The sequence below is a fragment of the Myotis davidii genome, unplaced genomic scaffold (genome assembly GCF_000327345.1).
Source record: "Myotis davidii unplaced genomic scaffold, ASM32734v1 scaffold17, whole genome shotgun sequence".
In the NCBI taxonomy this organism is placed as follows: Eukaryota; Metazoa; Chordata; class Mammalia; order Chiroptera; family Vespertilionidae; genus Myotis; species Myotis davidii.
Genome location: NW_006288624.1, coordinates 4,811,080 through 4,829,212, shown reverse-complemented (window position 1 = coordinate 4,829,212; position 18,133 = coordinate 4,811,080). Strand labels below are relative to the sequence as shown.

Sequence of the window (18,133 nt, the reverse complement as noted above, 5' to 3'; positions counted from 1 at the left end):
GAGAGGCTCAGTGCATGAATTCGTGCACCGGTAGGGTCCCTCAGCCTGGCCTGTGCCCTCTCCCAATCCAGGACCCCCTCGGGGGATATCAGAGAGCTGGTTTCGGCCCAATCCCTGCAAACCAGGCTGAGGGACCCCACCGGTGCATGAATCCATGCACCGGGTCTCTAGTATGCAGATAAGATCTTTGGTTAATCTCTTCCCGCCCTCCCTCTTCCTCCCTTTCCTCTGAGATTCATCATTCTGTTCCATGTTTCCATTCCTGTGGTTTCCACTCCTGTGTTGAGCGTCTGCTCCCTCGTGGTCAGTGTGTGTCATAGCTACCAACCAGTCGGCCAGTCGCTTAGGCTTTTATATATAGAGATACTGATGCAGGTGTTCTGGGGGTCCTGGGACTCAAGGATTCTCCACCCACTGTGGGTTCTTGGCTTTGGGCAGGAAAGAATTCAAACCCAAGCCAACATAGAGTTTAAAGTGAAAGTGAGTTTATTAGTGAAGTAGTGAGAAAGAGAATGAGCTACTCCGCCAAGCAGTTCCCCCCTTAGCAAAATTTGCTTCTTTTATTGAGATTCATTTAATAGGAGGTTAGGGTATTCAGTGAGGGGGAGGAATATTCAGGATTTTTCTGGGAAGGGGGGTGGAGATTTCTCAGAAGAGTTCTATTGGCCATTTTGTGTACTTATGTGGGCTTTCTGTTTCTCATCATGGCATGGTAAGGTGTGTCATTTAGCACGTTAATGTATTACAATAGTGTATAATGAGGCTAGGGGTTATCATTAGTTGATATTAGTTGCCATGCTGTATTGATCTGGTCTCTGCTGCTTTTAAGCCATAAATCAGTAGGGGGTGGTCTTCCTTCTTGACAGTTTCTGTAGCTTTTATCAATATCAGCTGTTCTGCCACACACCCTATTTCAATATTACCTTGTTTTACTTTCTAGCCATTTATCTGAAATCATCTTATTGTGTGTTTGTTTTTTATTATATACTAGTGGCTTGGTGCATGAAATTCATGCAAGGAGCAGGGGAGGGTGGGTGTTTCCCTCATCCCAACCTGAACCCTCTCCAATCGGGGACATCCCTCTCACAATCTGGGACTGCTGGCTCCTAACCGCCCACCTGCCTGCCTGCCTAATCACCCCTAAGTACCTCTGCCTGCCTGCCTGATCCCCCCCCACTGCTCTCCCCTCTTGGCATGATCTCACCCCCAACTGCCCTCCCCTGCCAGCCTGAACTCACTCCCAACTACCCTCCCCTGCCAGCCTGATCGCTCCCCTAACTGCTCTCCCCTGCCGGCCTGGTTGCCCCAACTGCTCTGTCTGCCTGATCACCCCTAACTGCCCTCCCTTGTCGGCCTGATTTCACCTCCAACTACCTCCCCCCCCCCCCCCCCCCCCCCCTGCCAACTTGATCTCATCCCCACCTGGAGAGAAAGAGAGGCAACAGCTGCCATGGAGACTGCGGATCAGACCCTGCCTCTCTAAACTTATTTTACTGGTATCATAAATTATTCACAATGTGTAAAATTGATCCAGAAATTAAAACAAAGAACAAAACAAAAAATTGCATTTTTGTTTGAGCTTTAACCTAGGGGTCAAAGGTGTCATGAAAAATAATCTGCAAGTCCTAGTTGGTGTGGCTCAGTTGGTTAGAGCACCGTCCTGTACACCAAAAGGTGTCAGGTTTGATTCCCAGTCAGGGCACATATCCAGGTTGTGCAATCGATGTTCCTCTCTCACATCAGTGTTTCTCTCTCTCTCTCTCTCTCTCAAATCAATAATAATTAAAAAGAAAGTTGTAAATCAGCTGAATTTGAGGTGGGGAGATGCTGCTGGACTATCTAGACAGGCCCAAGGTCATCACAAGGTCCTTACAGTGGAAGAGAGCGGCAGGAGAGAACCAGGAAGACAGCTGCATGAGGAACACTCAGCACCAGGTTTCTGGTTTCGAAGGAGGAAGGGGCCACAAGCCAGGAATGTGGGAGATATCTAGAAGCTGGAAAGCTTGAGGAAATGGATTCTCCCTTAGAAACCCCCGAAGGAACATAGCCCTGCCTTGTGCCACCCTGATCTTAGCCCAGTGAGACGGTGTCAGACTTCTGACTATAGATCTGTGAGAGAAGACTTTTGGGTTAGCCAGGATATAGAACATATATAAAAGAATTATAAAATTATCAGTACTGACATGGACATTATCTCCAAGAAATAATCTACTATGAAAAAGCATGGAGGGGCCCTAACCAGTATGGCTCAGTTGGTTGGAGTGTCGTCCATGCACTGGGTGTCAGGTTTGATTCCCAGTCAGGGCACATATCCAGGTTGTGGGTTCGATTCCCCAGTTGATTGGTATTTCTCTCATATTGATGGTTTTTTCTCTCTTCCTTCTTTCCTCCCGCTGCTCTCTCTAAGATCAATAAAAAAAGTATGTTATTTTTTTAAATAATAATAATCTGCAAAAGGGTCTTACCCCTTTTTAAAACCTTTTAAAACAGTTATGTTTACCTCTTTCTCATCACTTATTTCAGGTAATTTACATTGATTTTAATGTATGTAAAGTGGAGATTGGGAGGGGGTGCATTTTTACTAAGAAATCCTAGCCATTTGCAAACAGACTTGGATATCACATTGAATTAACCTTTCCCTCCCCACCCTCTCTCTAAAAAGCACTGCAGACTTTTATACTTCATTGTCTCTTTTCTGTTTTTCAGAGTGAGAAATCTGGAGTTTTGTGAAAAACCAGAGAAGAGAAATTAAGAGAATAGTAGACAAGGCCTTTCCAATTTGCATAATGTAAGTTCTTTTCACTATTCTTGGCCTGAATCTTGTGTTAGCTGAAAAAGTTGTTTCTATGGGAACTAATAGTCCAGCTCCTCAGAATCAGAGGAATGCTGATCACTTAAAATGAGAATTCCCAGCTGCAGGTCAAAGGGTATTACTTGTGGGAGAAGGGAGGAAGGATGAATTGAAAAAAAAATCTAGAATTCTGGGCACTAATGTCGACAAACCATGTTTATGCATATGAAGTGCATGCTTTACATTTTCCTCTGTCTATAAATTAGAATACTGATTATATAGGAAATTGTGTTCCTGCTAACCTGTCATATTTCCTAGCTCTCACACAAATGGTTCTGTTTCTTAGTGTAGAGTTTTCAGTAGGACAATATTCCTCACTCTGTTTCACGCCCCCAATTTCAATCATTTGTATTTATTGAAGCTTATTTAGCATCTTTTAACCCCCTTTTCTTATAGCCAGTTCACATAAGCAAAGCCCTTGCCCACTAGTTAAAAGCTAGCATTGAAACTGCTTTGGCCTGCCAACCTGAAAATTCATTTTCTTGCTTTTGTAAACTATGTGAAAAGTTTTGATCGATTTTTTTCTTTATTTTTCCACCACGAACGAGTATGAGCTGGGACTCTGATGAGGATTTGAAACGTGGGCTTTTGGGACATTTTAAAAAACAATTTATTTATAATTAGAGGGTTGACAGGAGAGAAATACTCTTAGGGCTAGCAACTTGTTAACTGTATTATCTGTTTAAGATGGTCTCTTATTTATATAAGGAGGTAATTCTCTAGTTCAGTCATTTACCAGCTTCTGAATTGTCAAACAAAATGTTTTTCTTCTTTCTTTTTTGGAGAAGGAAAATATAATTCCTTTGGCCTAGGACTCTTTCACTGTTTATTGATATGTATTAACTACATATATAAGCTAGGACACAGCATAATGTTTCTGATGATTCTGGAAGAACTTGCTGAATCTTTCATGGCCTTTGTGAGTTAACTTGTGAACATTATATTTGAAGTGTTGTATGGTGAGATTATTTAACCGAGTTTGTCTGAAGGAAAACTTATTAAAGGAATAGTGATTTGTGTTAGATCTTGAAGGTAGAAGAGGAAAGGAGAAACAGTTCATATTTCTTAATTCATAAGGTATTTAGGCAGAAAGAAAAAGATATGGGATAGGCATAAATAGGAAGCCAACTTAGAAGGCTTGTATAAGAAAGTAGTAAAAGATACAGTTAGAAAGTTTGAGTTTACCTTGTGAGTTCAAACTATTCTGTAGGCAATATGAAAGCTATCAGAAGTTTTGAACCAGAGTGATTTGCTCATATTCTTAAGTATTTATCTTTTACTAGATATCAGAGCTATAGAGATGATTAAGACAGATCCCTGCTGATTAGATAATTTACCTATATGATCTACAGTCATCTTGCAGTTAATGTGTCCAAAACTAAATCCATATTAACTAAGTCCATATTACCCTTTAATTGCTCACCCCTTCTATTTCGTTCTCCCTCTCTTTATTATTCTCAGTCTTAGTTAATGACATTGCCATTCACCTAATGATCCAAGGATAGTGGCCCTGGAGTCCCACTGTCTGGGTTCATATCCTGCAGCCTTCTGTTTGGCCCTGTGCTGGACAGTATCACAGATGCAGAGACTAGTCAGCCTGGTTTCAGACCTCCAAGTTTGATGAGCAGACAGACCGAAACTTAAAAGGAGAGTAGATAAAGATTAGATCCTAGGGCCTAGGCAGTCTGATTCTAGAGCCTGATCTTTTCAGCATTTTGTTGTCTTGGGTAACTGGGTAGATATAGTGGCATTAATTAGAATTGAGAATGGAGGAAGAGGATCAAGGAGACTTTGAGAAGATTAAAGGTAAATATGTGTTTAATCTTGGAGACATTAATTTCTAGATCCCTGTAGGACATTTTGTTAAGTAAACTCATCGGCAGGGATCTTGTCTCTCTATAAACCTAGTACCTAGCCAGAGGTAAATGCTCAATTATGTACAATTCACCCCCTCCTTTCTAAATCTTTGATGGCTTTTCTACTGCCTTGAAAATTAGGAACTGACATTTAAGACCTTTCATAAGTTGAACCCAGTCAAACTTTCTAGTCACTATCCTGCTGTACAAGCTGACTGCTTTAGTTCAGCTAGCTTTATTTGTACTTTCCCCAAACCTTTTATCTTCTTGCCTTTGGCTGATGATGGCCTCTTCCTTATTCCTCCATCCTATATCTTCAGGGCCTACTTTAATCCTCATTCCCCATCTTCAAAACAGGCATATTTGGACTGACTTTTACAATTGTAATAAAAATTAATGAATGAATACTGTATAGTGGTATAGTGCTTGCAATATTATGTGGCACATAAGTGCTAAGTAAATGTTATAGTTGTTATTACTTCCTTTTTCTTCTTCTTGCCCTACTATATGAAATAGACATCAAGTTCTAGTACTTCTATAACTTATTTCTTTAATATAACTTTTCTTCATTTCACTGTCTAAGTTCAGTACCACATTCTTATTGCCTTCAAACTGGTCTCATTGCCGCCCTCTCCCCCACCCCACCCCCAATCAATCCTCTACACTCCTACCAGAGTGATCTTTCTCTAAAAGTGAATGTGATCATGCCATCCCCTGCTTTAATTCTTGTAAAATCTAATGGGGAGAAACCAACTGGGGAAGAATAATCATTCATTTTCTTTGCTGTCTATCCCAGTAGACTATGAACACTCCAAGAGAGATAACCAAAACGGAATTTTAAGTGGATTAATAACAGGTTGCAGAAATTTTTCTGAGAGTCAAAGGCTAGATCCAGGTAGATAAGCATAATAATAGTGCAAGCATGAGAACTCTTACCCAGATCACCTGGCCCAGTCTATTCTTACATGATCTAGTATAGTGAATATGGACATAGCTTACAGTTTTTAAGCTGACAGTTTTAATTTCAGATCATAATTTTTATAGACTAGCATATAAAGTAAAAAATACAGTATTATTAAATTTGATTTTTAATGTTCAGTAAATATTGTAAATCAAGAAAGAGTTTTAATTTTCCGGAGATACGTACACACCTAGGTTTTTAAAATTAAGCATGGTACTACAGCAGCTCCTACACAAATTTCTGCTTACTTGTAATGAAAACATCAAATAAGCTGAACTTGCATTTGCATAAATTAAAATATACTAACTTAAGAATTGCCTATTGTAATTCTTACAGCTGTTATTTTAATGAAAAAGAAGGCAACCTAATGATAAATAAGGTATTTATGTGTAGACCACAAGGCTACATATAAAAAAAGAAGCTAAGATTTGGATAGAAGACAAAAAAGTCTCTTGAAATTCTTGTGAAATGTAATTCTAGTGGCTCATGTGGTTTGCCTCTATTTTCCTGATTGTTGGTCTAATGGTTTTTCCAGGTAGTTTAGGTGGGTTTATGTTAACCAGCCTGTGACAAGATATTTGAGAGAAGATTGACTGGCATTAGGAATGTTGTCTGAAAACAGCTTTTGCTTAGTAGGCATGTGCTCTAACAAACCTATTTACTGAAATGATGCTCAACTCCAGGAGGTAGTAGGTTTATTATTGTAAATATTTTTAAAGTCTTGAGCAAAAGAAGACTAATTAATTTAATGTGTGGGTTTTCACATATATAAACAATCTGCCTTTTTATGCCCAAGAAATGGCTTGATAAAAAGCCAGTGTCATCCAGTAAAATATTTTTCTTGTCTAAAATATGTTGAAGGAGTTTTAAAATATAAGAATCAAATTAATACTAAAAATTAATATAATTATATCTTTTTTAGTTTTAAAACTTGCTATAGTATCTTATTTAAAACTCAGAACAGTCCTGTGAATAAATATTCCAAAGGACTCTGAGGTTCTGGAGAAACTGAGTAGTCTTAGATAATACAGCTAAAGGAAGTATCAGAGCCAGAATTAAAATTCAGTTTTTTGGCCTCTGAGTCCAACATGTTCTTATTTTCTGTATAGTATGGCTTTAAATTTTTTTTTGAATGGTAACAGGTACCATTTTCTCTGAATGAATTTTCATAAAAAACCCGAATTCTTGTGTTAATGTGACCAGTTATAAACACTGATACCCACTAGTCTTTTTCTCACTCATTGTGGTTTTATTCTATAGATGCCTTAGCTGCTCATTAAAGTTTCGTTTTCATTGGGTATCTTCATCTTATAAACTCCTAAAAGTGAATTGCCCCCCAGAATACTACCTTTACCTCAAGTGGGCCACCAATATGACATGCTATATTCCAATTTCTTTAGCAATTAACTAGGAAGTTTTTTAAATCTCGTGTATGTTAATTGAGTGTAAAGTATTGTGTTGAGACAACTTTACAAAGATGATTAAAACATCCTTATACCTTAAGCAACTTATTCTCTAATAAACTAGTACCCAAAATTTTCTTACTTTCTCATTTTGTTAAACCTTCCAATACATCATTTTTCTCAGCTGTAAAATAAACAGTATGCTTCAAATTCTTGGGAAGGAACCTTTTTTGGGGTAACAGGGGGAACACCTTGACTTTCTCAACAGCATCTACAAAATGAAAGTATTTAATCTAATATGGACTTGTGGGGTATTTTCTATATTGCAAGGGATTAGAAGTGGTCTATTTAAAGTCTTTTATATTGTAATTCTTATACTTTTTTCCCTTCATCTTTCCTCTTAGATTTCCTTCATGGATACATTTTCATAGCATTATTATGTGATGTGAGAAGTCTTTTGTGGTGTGTTTTTTTGAAGTAACATGGATTTTATACTACAGAATCAAGAGATTGGCTTTATAGGAAAAAATTGATTTATAAAAAGTGGTACAGGTTTTTATAGATAACCATGACAACATCCCATATGAATGGGCATGTTACTGAGGAATCAGACGGCGAAGTAAAAAATGTTGATCTTGCATCACCAGAGGAATATCAGAAGCACCGAGAGATGGCTGTTGACTGCCCTGGAGATTTGGGCACCAGGATGATGCCTGTACGTCGAAGTGCACAGTTGGAGCGTATTCGGCAACAACAGGAGGACATGAGGCGTAGGCGAGAGGAAGAAGGGAAAAAACAAGAACTTGACCTTAATTCTTCCATGAGACTTAAGAAACTAGCCCAAATGCCTCCAAAGACTGGAATAGATAACCCTATATTTGATACAGAGGAAGGAATTGTCTTAGAAAGTCCTCATTATGCTGTGAAAATATTAGGTAAGTAAAAACAGAATAATAGATGTTTTGCATTTGTTTCTCTTACCTTAACATAAATGTGTATAGAAAGGAAGAAGGGTATAAGAGGATGTAAATAATAGCATTTTGAAATAATCCGTGACGCTTCTTTTCTTGGTAAGGTCATATAACTATTATTGTTTACTATTAGCCAAGTAGAGTTAAAGCATATGGCTTAAATATTCCAGTTTCTACAATATGGTTTTTAGATATAATCTTTAAATTAAAAAATTTTACATGTGGCCTAACAGTTAAAAATGCCTTAAAATTCACCTTTTGACTTTTATATCAAAATTACTCAAAAGCAATTTTCAGATTTTGAATTTCTGATTTTGTTAAGGTTTATAAAATACTAATAAAATTAATATCTGTAGCTTAAAATCTATTTGATTTTAATTAATATCATATGTATATATAATGGCTCAAAATTCCCTATACTATCTATTCCCAATTTCATTCTATGGTGTGGGGGGGGAACATAACAAAAAACCAGTGCTGTGAGATTTTAATAGATATAAACCAAAAACTGCTCTGTAATCAAATAAATTTGAGAACAGTTAAATAAGTTAAACAACTTCTTATTACAGGACTTCTTAGAGTCTTTAGAATGCTAATGGGCATTATGAATCTACAGTAGAGATTTATGTCAAATGTAAATTTCCAAACTTAGAATATTTGATTATTGAACTTTTACTGCCTTTTCTTTCTGCTCACTCATGCACACACAAAAATGATCACCAAATTAGTGTTAGGAGTATACGTTAATTTGTGTTCTCTTAGATGCTACAGCAAACACCATTCTATGTAATATCTATAATAATCCTGTTAACAGGGCTCTGTAATTCCCATTTTAGAGATAAAGAAATTGAACCCCTGTTAAATCACCTATTTAAGACCCCAAGCTAATAAGGGATAGAGCCAAATTTGAATTTTCCTGATCTGAATATATAGTTGGAATATTGCCAGAGCAAAGGGTTTGAGTGAAGACTGACACCATACCTGTTCTTCACTCACTGAACCAGAGATCTGGCTACCAAGAGTGGACTACCTTTCTCTAGTTTGGGCACAGATACCTTGTGTACTAGATTTGCTCCTCACCGAGTCTCTATATTCTGAGTTGCAAGCAGTTTCTATTACATCACATTGTCTGCTTCATTTCTTTGCTGTAAATTCATTAAGGATCTACATTTCTTGACAGAAAGTTATGTGCATGCTTTTCTAGTTTTTGAAGAAATCACTGGTATGTTCAGTGATAGTGAAATCTGCTAAATGCCTTCAGATGTTATAGTGAAAGCAGAAAGATTACAGATTTTTATGCTCTTTTTTTCTGAAAGTTTTGTTAGAGTTTCATTCCCAATTGCCTTTTACTGGCTCTCACCTCCCACCACCCTTTTTTAAAAAAAAAAATAAAATATTTTGTCTATATTCTCTATGACTTTGAAAAAATTTACATTTTAGTATATCCAACCTAAGCCTGGAAGATTCTTTTGTTTTTCTGTTTAAATTGCTTTAAGATTAATGTTTTTGTTCATTTTGCTTTATTTAGATCAGGCATAAATGTCCCATCTAATAATATTCATGTTATCTCAGTAAAGAAACAAATATAGCTTAAGCCAGATTCACACAGGGAATTTATTTATTTATTTACTAGGGGCCCAGTGCACAAATTCATGCACCTTGAAAAGGAACTGTGGGCTGCAAGGCTGCAGTGAGCACAAGGGTGGGTCTCGGCCCATCCTCCGCATCCCCACCTGACCCCTCCCGCTACGGCCCCCCCTGTCCCCTATCTGCTGGCAGCCCCACTCCTGCTGCCATTGCTCCCACAGGCTGACAGCTCCAGGCCCACTCACATCCACTGCCAGCACAGAGTGATTGGGGCTGGCACCATCAGCAGGTGCAAGCGGCAGCTGCTGCCCTGATTGCCCCTCAGGAGCAGGGGGAGGTGGAGCAGCCCGCAGGGGTGATCAGGGCCGGCAGCCGCCACTTGCACCCACTGACGGTGCTGAATGATCAGGACAGGCACTGGGCACAGGCAGCGGGTGCGAGCAGTGGCTCTGGTGCCAGCTGCGGGTGCAAACAGGGTCAGCACTGGCAGCAGGTGCGAGCGCCGGGCAGGACCATGGTGCATGAGAGCAAAGAATTTTCAGTAACCACCAGAGGTTTGCCCCAATGACAGCGACTGGTGCCCCACATTGGTCTGGTGCCCCCGCTCACCTGCTCCACCATCCCACTGCAGCTGATGCCCATCATGTTCCACGCTCTGCTGCCTGCTGCCAATGCCTGCCATGTTCCGCACATGCACACTGGTGGTCAGCGCACGACATAGCGACCGGTTGTTCGGTTGCTCTGCCATTCAGTCTATTTGCATATTAGGATTTTATATATATAGATTTGCCCAAGCATGGAGAACTGGAGACCATTTCTCTTAAATTTTTTGCCTTTTCCTCTTTCTGTTTGTATGTTGCATTGCTAATTTATCTACAAGTGTAGATTAAAGGACAGCTAGCCCAGCCAGTGTGCCATAGTGTCAACCTATGAACCAGAAGGTCAAGGTTCAATTCCCAGTCAGATTCACATGCCTGGGTTGTGGGCTCGATCCCTAGTTGGGGGCGTGTAGGAGGCAGCCAATCAGTGATTCTCATCATTGATGTTTTTATGTCTGTCTCCCCCTCTTCCTTCCTTTCTAAAACCAATAAAAAAATATATTTTAAAAAAGGACAGGTATATTTACTTCCAACTTGCAATCCGCATTAGTTTGTAAAAATACCTTTGTGCAGTTTTTGTACTTTAAGGATATTTTATATACTTTATTTTAAAGTAATTTGAAATGTAGCACCAGGTATCTGTAATTCATTTTTTGAATAGGAGAATATTTAATGTGTTGAGAAATAAGTGATAGATTTAATGTTAATACACTCAACACAAATGTGTTAATTGTAGGAAACATGAAAAGTTAGCATAAGTTATCAAGTTGTTATTTCAATCAAAGCTTCAGTGTTTGGATAGATTCAGTTTTAAGTTTTCTTTTTAAAATGGTTTAATAGCTTTGTACCAAACATTTTTTTTCCTGTTCATAATTTGCTAACACATCATATGACAACAGAAGTACTCCCTTAAAGTTTTATGTGTCTCCCTGCCAGTATTTTGATTAATACACACATGCCAGGAGACAACTTCTCAGCCTTTTTCACAGCCAGAAACAGCAACAGCAACCTTGTTTAAAATGAGGCAAGGATGGGGCAGCTGATTTATTTCTTTCAGAGGGAGCCTTCAGTTTCTAGATGATACATCGTCATTTATCTGTAAGTAGAGAAAATAATTCTTTTAAGAACTGAAAATGTGATTGGAAAGGTTAGGTACTTTAATTGTCTGGGTGGTGTTTTTTAATGAAAGTTTTTATAAATTTGGTACTGTGTAGTAATAAAAGTGCAGGGATAGAGGAATCACTTTATTGTTTCACAAAGCAGATGCACCATTTTACATTCCCACCAATATTCACTTATCATAGCCATCCTAATGAGTGTAAGTTTGCCTTGAATTTTCAGACTGGGAATAATTTGCTAACACACTTAGGATAGTATCTGTTACAGAGTAAACTCTATGTTAAATTTGTTAAATAACTGTACAAATCACCAACGTGGTGTGTTTTTTTTTTTAAGCTCAGGAATGGAATTGATAGAAAATACTCAGAAAAATGAACTGAATTTTCTTGTTTAAAAGTACTCAGAACCTTATTGAAAATTAGTGATGTGGGAACTTAACTTCAAATGAGTAATTAATATTAGTATTATTAAGTATAAAAAATTTTGATATATTTGAGAAATTTTGAACTAATTCCAAATAAATAATTAATATTATAAATTATAAAAAATTGATATATTAGGGAGGCTTTCCTTAAAATTGGCATGAGTTATTAAAACTTGCTTTGCCATAAATAAAATATCATTGTCTAACTCTCTTTTATAAGCAAAGTACCTTGTGAGAGAAATCCTGAGAAAAAAATAGAATGTAGGTTAGAGTGGAATGAGCTAGAGTAGGATCATTTTCACATGTCTAGATTGTAGATTTCACTGTTTTGGTTTTTGTAGTCACAAATAAGTAATTTTGGACCATAGTTGTGGACAAGTAGACATAATATTTAAAGAGAATAAACTCAGAAACTGTAGACTATATGATTGTTGCATCTTTGAAAAAAGCTTGGGAAAGGCACACTCAGCCGCCCACACAGACCCATAAACTGTTTGTTTTGTGGCTAATAAAGTGACTCCTGAAATTGGTAAATAGGAACTTTCTAATTTATACCAAGAGAACATGCTATTAATGTGAAGAAACATTTTAAAAAGACACACCAAGGGCAAGAAAATTATGAATAAAATATTTTATAATAATAATAATAGCATGTTTCACTATTGATTAAGTGTCCACATATTATTTTTGCCAGATAGCTCTGAATATTCAAATTGTTAAGTCAAGAGTACTTCTGGCTTTGGCTGGGTGGCACAGTTGGTTGGAACGTTGTCCTGTACATCAAAAGGTTGTGGGTTTAATCCCTGATCGGGGTGCATATAGGAAGTAACGGATCGATGTTTCTCATTCTCTCTCTCTTTTGCTCTCTCTAAAATCAATAAACATATCCTCGGGTGAGGATTTTTTTTTTTAAGAGAATACTTCTCTGTATTTGACATTGTAAAATGAAATATCTTTCATGTTTCTTTCTGACAATATTTGACTTTTGATTGCCCATGGTGTATTCTGGAATATTGCTGGTGTATTCTGGATTATAATGAACTTTGTACGAGAATGGCTTTTAGCCCTAGCTGGTTTAGCTCAGTGGATAGAGCGTCAACCTGGGGACCAAAGGGTCCCCGGTTCAATTCCGATCAAGGGCATGTACCTTGGTTGCAGGCACATCCCCAGTAGGGGGTGTGCAGGAGGCAGCTGATCAATGCTTCTCTCTCATCGATGTTTCGAACTCTCTATCCCCCTCCCTTCCTCTCCGTAAAAAATCAATAAAATATATTTTTTTAAAAAGAGAGAGAGAATGGCTTTTAAAATAAAGTTTATTTAAAGCCAACAAACAAAATTCCAGTGCCAATAAACCTTGAAGTCAGCCTACTTCTGAGAAGTTAATTATGCTTGCCATTAAGTGTATGCTCAGCTGCTGTAGATATTTCCACACTTTATTAGCCATTCTTTAAGGGTTTTTTTTTTATGGAAGTGAAATAATTACACCTATTGGTATTAGGTTTAATGTTTAAAATGCTAGGACCATTTGAAAATTTTCTGATTTAGGATTGCTATAATTAGAGCTAACCTAAAATAAAAATTTTTAAAAATTCACTAGAATATGGATATAGTCATGTAATGTTTGTTAAATATGCATAATTTGCATAATTCTACTGAAAAATGATTAATTGCTACACCATTGAGCCATTGACACAATACATAAAAACTTATTCTGCCAGCCGTAGCTGATTTGGCTCAGTGGACTGAACATCGGCTTGCCGACTGAAGGGTCCTGAGTTCAGTTCCAGTCAAGGGCACATGCCCACCCAGGTTGTGGGCTCGATTCTCAGTGAGGGGCATGGTGTGCAGGAGGCAGCCAATCAATGATTCTCATCATTGATGTTTCTCATTCTCTCCCTTCCTCTCTGAAATCAATAAAAATATATTTTAAAAAATAAAACAAAATTAAATAAATAGTCCTACCCAGTTTGGTTCAGTGGATAGAGTGTCAGCCTGCAGTTCAAAGTCCTGGGTTCGATTCCAGTCAAGCGCATGTACCTCAGTTGCAGGCTCCTCCCTGGCCCCGGCTCTGGTTGGGGCGCGCAAGAGGCAACCAGTCAATGTGTTTCTCTCACATTGATGTTTCTCTCTGTCTTTCCCTCTCTCTTCTACTCTCTCTAAAAATCAATGGAAAAATATCCTCAGGTGAGGATTACAAAAAATAAAATTAAAAAGTACTTAAAAAAAATAATAAAATGTACAATTCATCATGAGTTTTTAGTATATTCCTAAGATTGTACACCTATTGTCACTATATAATTTCAGAGTGATTTCATTACCCCCAAAAGCAAATTATATTCACTAGCAATTACTTTATATTCTCCCTTCCCTAACCCTTATAACCCTAATCTACCTTCTGTCTATAGATTTCTTTATTTGAGACATTTCATATAACTGAATCACACTATATGTGACCTTTTGTGACTGGCTTTTTTTTCACGTAGCATAATGTTTTGAAGGTTCATCTGAGTTGTAGCATGAACCAGTACTGCATTCCTTCTTATAGCGAGGTAATAGTCCATTGTATGGGTAAACCACTTTTTGTTTGTTCATTCATCTATTGATGGAACATTTGGGTTGTTTCCACCTTTTGGTTCTTGTAAATAGTACTGTTATGAATACTCGTGTATAAACATTTGTTTGAACACCTGTTTTTAATTCTTTTGGACATATACTTAGGAGTGGAATTGCTGGATCATAGAGTAATTCTGTGTTTAACTTACCGAGGAACTGCCATATCTTCCATAGTATCTGCACTGTTTTACATTCTCACCAGCAATGTGTGAAGGTTCCATTTCTCTACATCCTTGCTATTGTTATTATATGTCTTTTAATTTTAGCCATTAGTAATTTTTTTAAAAACTAGAATAAAATAGGAAATATTAAAGCATATCATATTGCACATAAGTATTCATAAACCTTTTATTTCAAATTGGTATTTATATACTGGATTAAAACATCAAAAATATTTTTTTAATGGATCACCAACTAAAGTTTGAGAAGTATTATCCTAGTCAGACCCACCGTTTAGTAAAAAAGTTTGGATTGGAGACTTGAAATGGGTTATCCAGTGATCTGTAATGAATCTAATTAGTGGTCAAACCATAACTAGGACTCACGTATTCTGGCTACAAATTTGGAGCTGGTTTTTTTCCTCTCACCAAACTGGTTTCAGTTTTATCCAGAGAAATATCATGAAGCTTTTATATCTAATTGAATTGTAGTCACGTGAATGACAGTCTTCCATTTTCATATCATATTTGGGGGTAAGATTTTGCTTAACTGTTTTTGCTTATATACTTCTATTTGTTTGTAATTTGTAACCCAATTTGTTAATGAGTAATTATTGTTCAGGGTCTTCCATGAGCTTCTGCTTATTTTTAGTAAATTCATTTTTTACCTAGTACACTAAAAATAAAAGTTCAGATATTTAATTTTATGTTCTTAAATTTAAAAAAGAAAGAAAGGCTACCCCTATTTAAGCAAATATTTCCTGAATGAAAGTTCTAATTTTGATTCTGTTATTAGATAGCGCTGGTAACTGATATAATTTCCTCATATTCAGTAATATTAATTTCTTTATCTTAATGCTCAGTTTGACTCTAAAGTTTAGATAAAAAGAAGAAATCTTAAAACTTTTTCAGAAAATCATGAAGTTTGTTGAAATGTAGAAATTTCTGAGCATAGGTTTAAAAGAACTTGTATTATTTAAACAACGAAATGGAAGAATCTTAATGTTAGAATAGTTCTCTAGATTGTCTGTTTTCCTGTGGGGTAAACGATGGCAATAATAAAACTAAGCAAAGCTAATCCAGGGTAGATGGTTATCTCTATTGTTTTGAAAAGTCTCAAGAGATGGAGATTCCTCAGCTTCTTGGGTAATTTTATTGTTTCCCTTATAGCCAAAAATTCTCCCACATGACTTCCCAAAGTCTTAGGTGTTTGAAGGTAGTATTTTCAGATAGAGCAACTCTTGGTGATTAATTTCTGTTGCCTATTTTAGTCTTCTTTCTTTTTCATTTTAGCCTGCCAGGAGATGGCCAAAGGGAGGTGAGATAGTACAGGGGGTAGATTCGTAGACACAATGTCTATGTTTGTAATCTGATTAATTGTATCCCTAAGCCAAATATAAGTGATTTTTCTTTAGATACATCTGTCTTCTCTTTTAACATAAATTATCAAGATTTAAGTATTGTATGAAATGTTAGAGAAGATGATGGAAACTTAAAAACAATGTTTACCAATATCTAGAGCTCTGGAACAGTGGTTCTCAACCTTCCTAATGCTGTGATCCTTTAATACAGTTCCTCATGTTGCAGTGACCCCCAACCATAAAATTATTGTCGTTGCTACTTCATAACTGTAATTTTGCTACTGTTATGAATCGTAATGTAAATATCTGATATGCAGGATGTATTTTCATTGTTACAAATTGAACATAATTAAAGCATAGTGATTAATCACTAAAACAATATGTAATTATATATGTGTTTTCCGATGGTCTTAGGCGACCCCTGTGAAAGGGTCATTCGACCCCCAAAGGGGTCGTGACCCACAGGTTGAGAGCCACTGCTCTAGGGAGTCTCTGTTCTCTTTATATCCTGTCCTTTCTTTATCGTCTGTCTTATCTTTGTTATGCCCAGATTTCAAGATCCCCAAGAAACCACACCAGGGAGCCAGCCGTGTCCGATGCAAAAGCAGAGAGTCTTTATTCAAAGTAGTTTGGGCCCCCTGTCAGCCACACTCGCCGACGCAGCGGCAAGTGGCTGAGAGAGCGGGAGAGCCCTGTGGGAAGAGGGGTTTAATAGGGGGGTTGGAGTAAGGGGAAGAGAGAGGACTGTGGGCCCTGCCGATTGGCCAGGCGCAAGTCGGTGTCTCGTTACACAGGATGTGGTCATCTCTATGACGCGCACATCCCTTGATTGTCATTGGTTAGTTGAAAGAAATCCTAGGTGTGGCTAGCAGAGGCTTGGGCTTCTTCTGGAAAGGAGCTCTTTGCTGAGCACATGGCTCTGCCCCAAAATGGAGGATTCAGGGCAAGATGGAGGGCGTAGCCCTCGCCCTTTCAATCTTCATTATCACTGAAGAGGTACATATTTGACAGACTGCTTTAGCTGCATCTGATTGGATTATTTAAAATTCCCTCTGAAATTGCACAGAATATTGAAGAACTTAGGTTGCTTTTTGTTTAAGTAACATACAACCTAATTGCTGCATCAGAGTGAGACATTTCTTAAAATATGTAGAAAATTAACTGTTACTGAATAATGGGTATTTGCAAAGTGCTTTTCAAGATGTACCATATGGGAAGAAAGGTTTTTTTTTAACCTACAACTAAATATTCTGACCTTTAAAATTAAGGATTTTTATATGAAACTAAAATATGAATGAGAATGTCCATATGAGAATCCTTGAGTTGATGTTGCCAACAGTTATTTTTTATGACATCATAACTAATATCAAAGAAAAGACGCTTTGTCAGAATTTCATTCAGAATTTTCAAAGAACTGAGTCAAGACAGTGAACTCATTTTATCATGATCAGTATTTTAAGGCTAATGCTATAGTTACTTGTTACTTTCTTTGTGATCTTAAGACTTATTGGACAGAGGAGCATCATTTTTAATGTCCTTTAAATTGATAAATGTACTCATAAATTTATACTAATCTCATCTAAGGGTTTGTATTACTTGGTATTTCCTATTTTTTTCTTAAATATTCATTTGTTTAAGCTGTATATGGTTTAATCCATATCTTTGTCAAGTTACCTATACTTAATAATTAAGTTTTAAAAACTCTTCTGAATGTCTGTCTGGTAACTTACGCTATTCTGCTTATTCATTAGACTTTTTCAATGGAAACATATTTGAACTTGAGGGATGAGAGAACTTTGGGCAGCTTTTCAGCCTAAAAATGCTATCTGGAAACCTTCCCAGTTAAATTGGTCATGAAAGCAGATACGGAATGTATCTGAAAATTGTCTGTGTAAATCATAGTTATCAAATTTTGCTGTACTACTTTGCTCCTCAGGCTAGTGCAATACTGTCAAAGGTGCTTTACAACATTTCTCAAAAAAAAAATACATCACCTCTGTATTCACAGAAATTGCAGTTTTGGTTTCTTTTGCTGAACTTTTCTCAATATGCTGCCTAGCATACCATTGTAATATTGAAGTTAAAATAAAATACTGTGAGAAAATACTTAAAGCATAAGACAATTGCTTAAAATAGCAGAAATAAACTGCAACAATATTATAAAAGTAGCTAATAATATTATAAAAAGTAGCCGAAACCGGTTTGGCTCAGTGGATAGAGCGTCGGCTTT

General features: G+C 37.1%; 1 protein-coding gene across 2 annotated transcripts in view; it reads left to right on the top strand.

Annotated features, from left to right (window-relative positions):
• Positions 1–2,706: 2,706 nt before the first annotated feature.
• Positions 2,707–18,133, top strand: part of MPP5 (membrane protein, palmitoylated 5) — a 64,203-nt gene continuing 48,776 nt past the window's right edge. Inside the window, exons 1-2 of one of the 2 annotated variants that reach the window (XM_006760781.2) lie at positions 2,707–2,788; positions 7,476–8,006. In XM_006760781.2, the coding sequence (XP_006760844.1) occupies positions 7,640–8,006 (367 nt within the window). In that variant the 5' untranslated portion in view covers positions 2,707–2,788; positions 7,476–7,639. The remainder of the gene's footprint in view (positions 2,789–7,475; positions 8,007–18,133) is intronic. The other variant, XM_006760780.2, reaches the window with a different exon arrangement.